The following is a 1,580-nucleotide window of genomic DNA, read 5'->3' as shown; positions in this document are numbered from 1 at the left end:
AGGGCTTTGCCTATACGGCGTAGAGGCTGTCTTATCTATGAGCTGAAACAACTTCTCCTTGGAGTGAGCCTAGAGCGAGCTGACACAGCAAGGCTTTCCTCCCCTGCTTGACTGTGAAAGCAAACAGTAGTTGTTGCAAAGCTGCCAGCTGTGAGTCCGAAGTGACTTGGCCACGATCCCTGGTCGCCTGAGTTGAGGCCTAGTTGGAGCTGGAGTCTTTACCCTCTTCTAGTCATCAGGCAAAACATGAGTTTTGCTGTAGAGTTCCTTGGAATTTGAGGTTACAGGAATTGTGTCTCTATCTTTAAGAACAAAACAGCCCCCCTTCCAAGCACACGCTTCTATTGCCACTGCCTGCCCTCACAGCACTAACTTGAACTGCATGGAGATCATTCCAGAAGTAAACTGAAATCCAGCAAGCTGGGCCATCCCGCCCACCTAATTCTATCATTCTCCTTCACCCAAGGGTCTCTGAGTGCTCTGGTTGATGTGGGGTTTGTAGAGCATGTAGAAGGCAGCTTTTGTTGAAAACATCCTCAGGTTTATGGCCCACTTGCTGTGAAAGTCCAAGGAGAATTTGGAAGGGAAAGCTGGTCTTTTTACTCCAACCTTCATCAAATGACACTGAGATTTTTTTTGCGTTCAGAAAAACCAGGATATATTTATTTTATAATCCAAAAGATGGTTTGTCAGCACAGTGACAAAACCCACAGTGTTGGCTGGTAGCTGATTCAGTGGAGAGAAAATAAACTGCTTACTGTTTGGCTGGCAGGAAATGGTCTTGGCCATGCAGCAGCTGGTCTTTAAGAATATCAGCAAGATCCTGAACTTGTTTGACCTTGATTAAACTTATGGTCCCTCAGATTTGACAGCAGAAAACAAGAAAGCTTCAGGCTAGAAGTGCTTACAGTATGTGTTACTGACCATCAGTGTGAACTCTGTTCCATCTTTGTTTCTTTTTGTGAATAGTAAACCTTCTGATAAATACAGGGCTTCTGGAAAGGAGAGGAAATCCTGACAAAACAGTGCCTTTGCTAGAGGGGGAGGGCTGCGGCTTTGATAAAATGCTGTTCAAATGGGAACATTAAAATTACTTGGCAAGTTTAACGGAACTAACACAAATAGTGCCTTTAGGAAGAAAAGCTTCCTTTACTCCATGTTGTGGACAGAGGAGCATTTTCTGGCTTGTCTGTTGACATGGAGCATGGCTGCACTGCAAGTCTCTCTCAATCTAGCTTGAATGTGAGAGTCTTCAAAGGAGGCAGTGGGTTTGCTGATGTTGCAGTATGAGTTGGCACTTAGAGCTGTATCAGGGTGGAGATGGGGATGGAAACATGGGGTGCATCTCTTACTTGTAGGGAACTGGCCGAGAGCACGTATTCATTCTTTGCCTGGTGCATGTCTAACAGCAAGAACAGAACATCAAACCCCAGTTCTTTGCCTTCCGCTGGCTGACGCTGCTCTTGTCCCAAGAGTTCCTGCTGCCAGACGTCATCCGTATCTGGGACTCCCTCTTTGCTGATGATAAGCGCTTTGATTTTCTTCTGCTCGTCTGTTGTGCCATGTTGACGTAAGTACAT

General features: G+C 45.7%; 1 protein-coding gene across 1 annotated transcript in view; it reads left to right on the top strand.

Annotated features, from left to right (window-relative positions):
- Positions 1-1,580, top strand: part of TBC1D13 (TBC1 domain family, member 13) — a gene marked incomplete at its 5' end in the record, with an annotated part of 7,976 nt that overhangs the window by 4,949 nt on the left and 1,447 nt on the right. The window contains one exon of the mRNA XM_009573501.1: positions 1,410-1,570. Coding sequence (XP_009571796.1) covers positions 1,410-1,570 — 161 coding nt within the window. The remainder of the gene's footprint in view (positions 1-1,409; positions 1,571-1,580) is intronic.

This window comes from Fulmarus glacialis, unplaced genomic scaffold (assembly GCF_000690835.1).
Source record: "Fulmarus glacialis isolate BGI_N327 unplaced genomic scaffold, ASM69083v1 scaffold890, whole genome shotgun sequence".
NCBI classification, from domain to species: domain Eukaryota; kingdom Metazoa; phylum Chordata; class Aves; order Procellariiformes; family Procellariidae; genus Fulmarus; species Fulmarus glacialis.
This window is presented reverse-complemented; position numbering and strand designations above follow the sequence as displayed.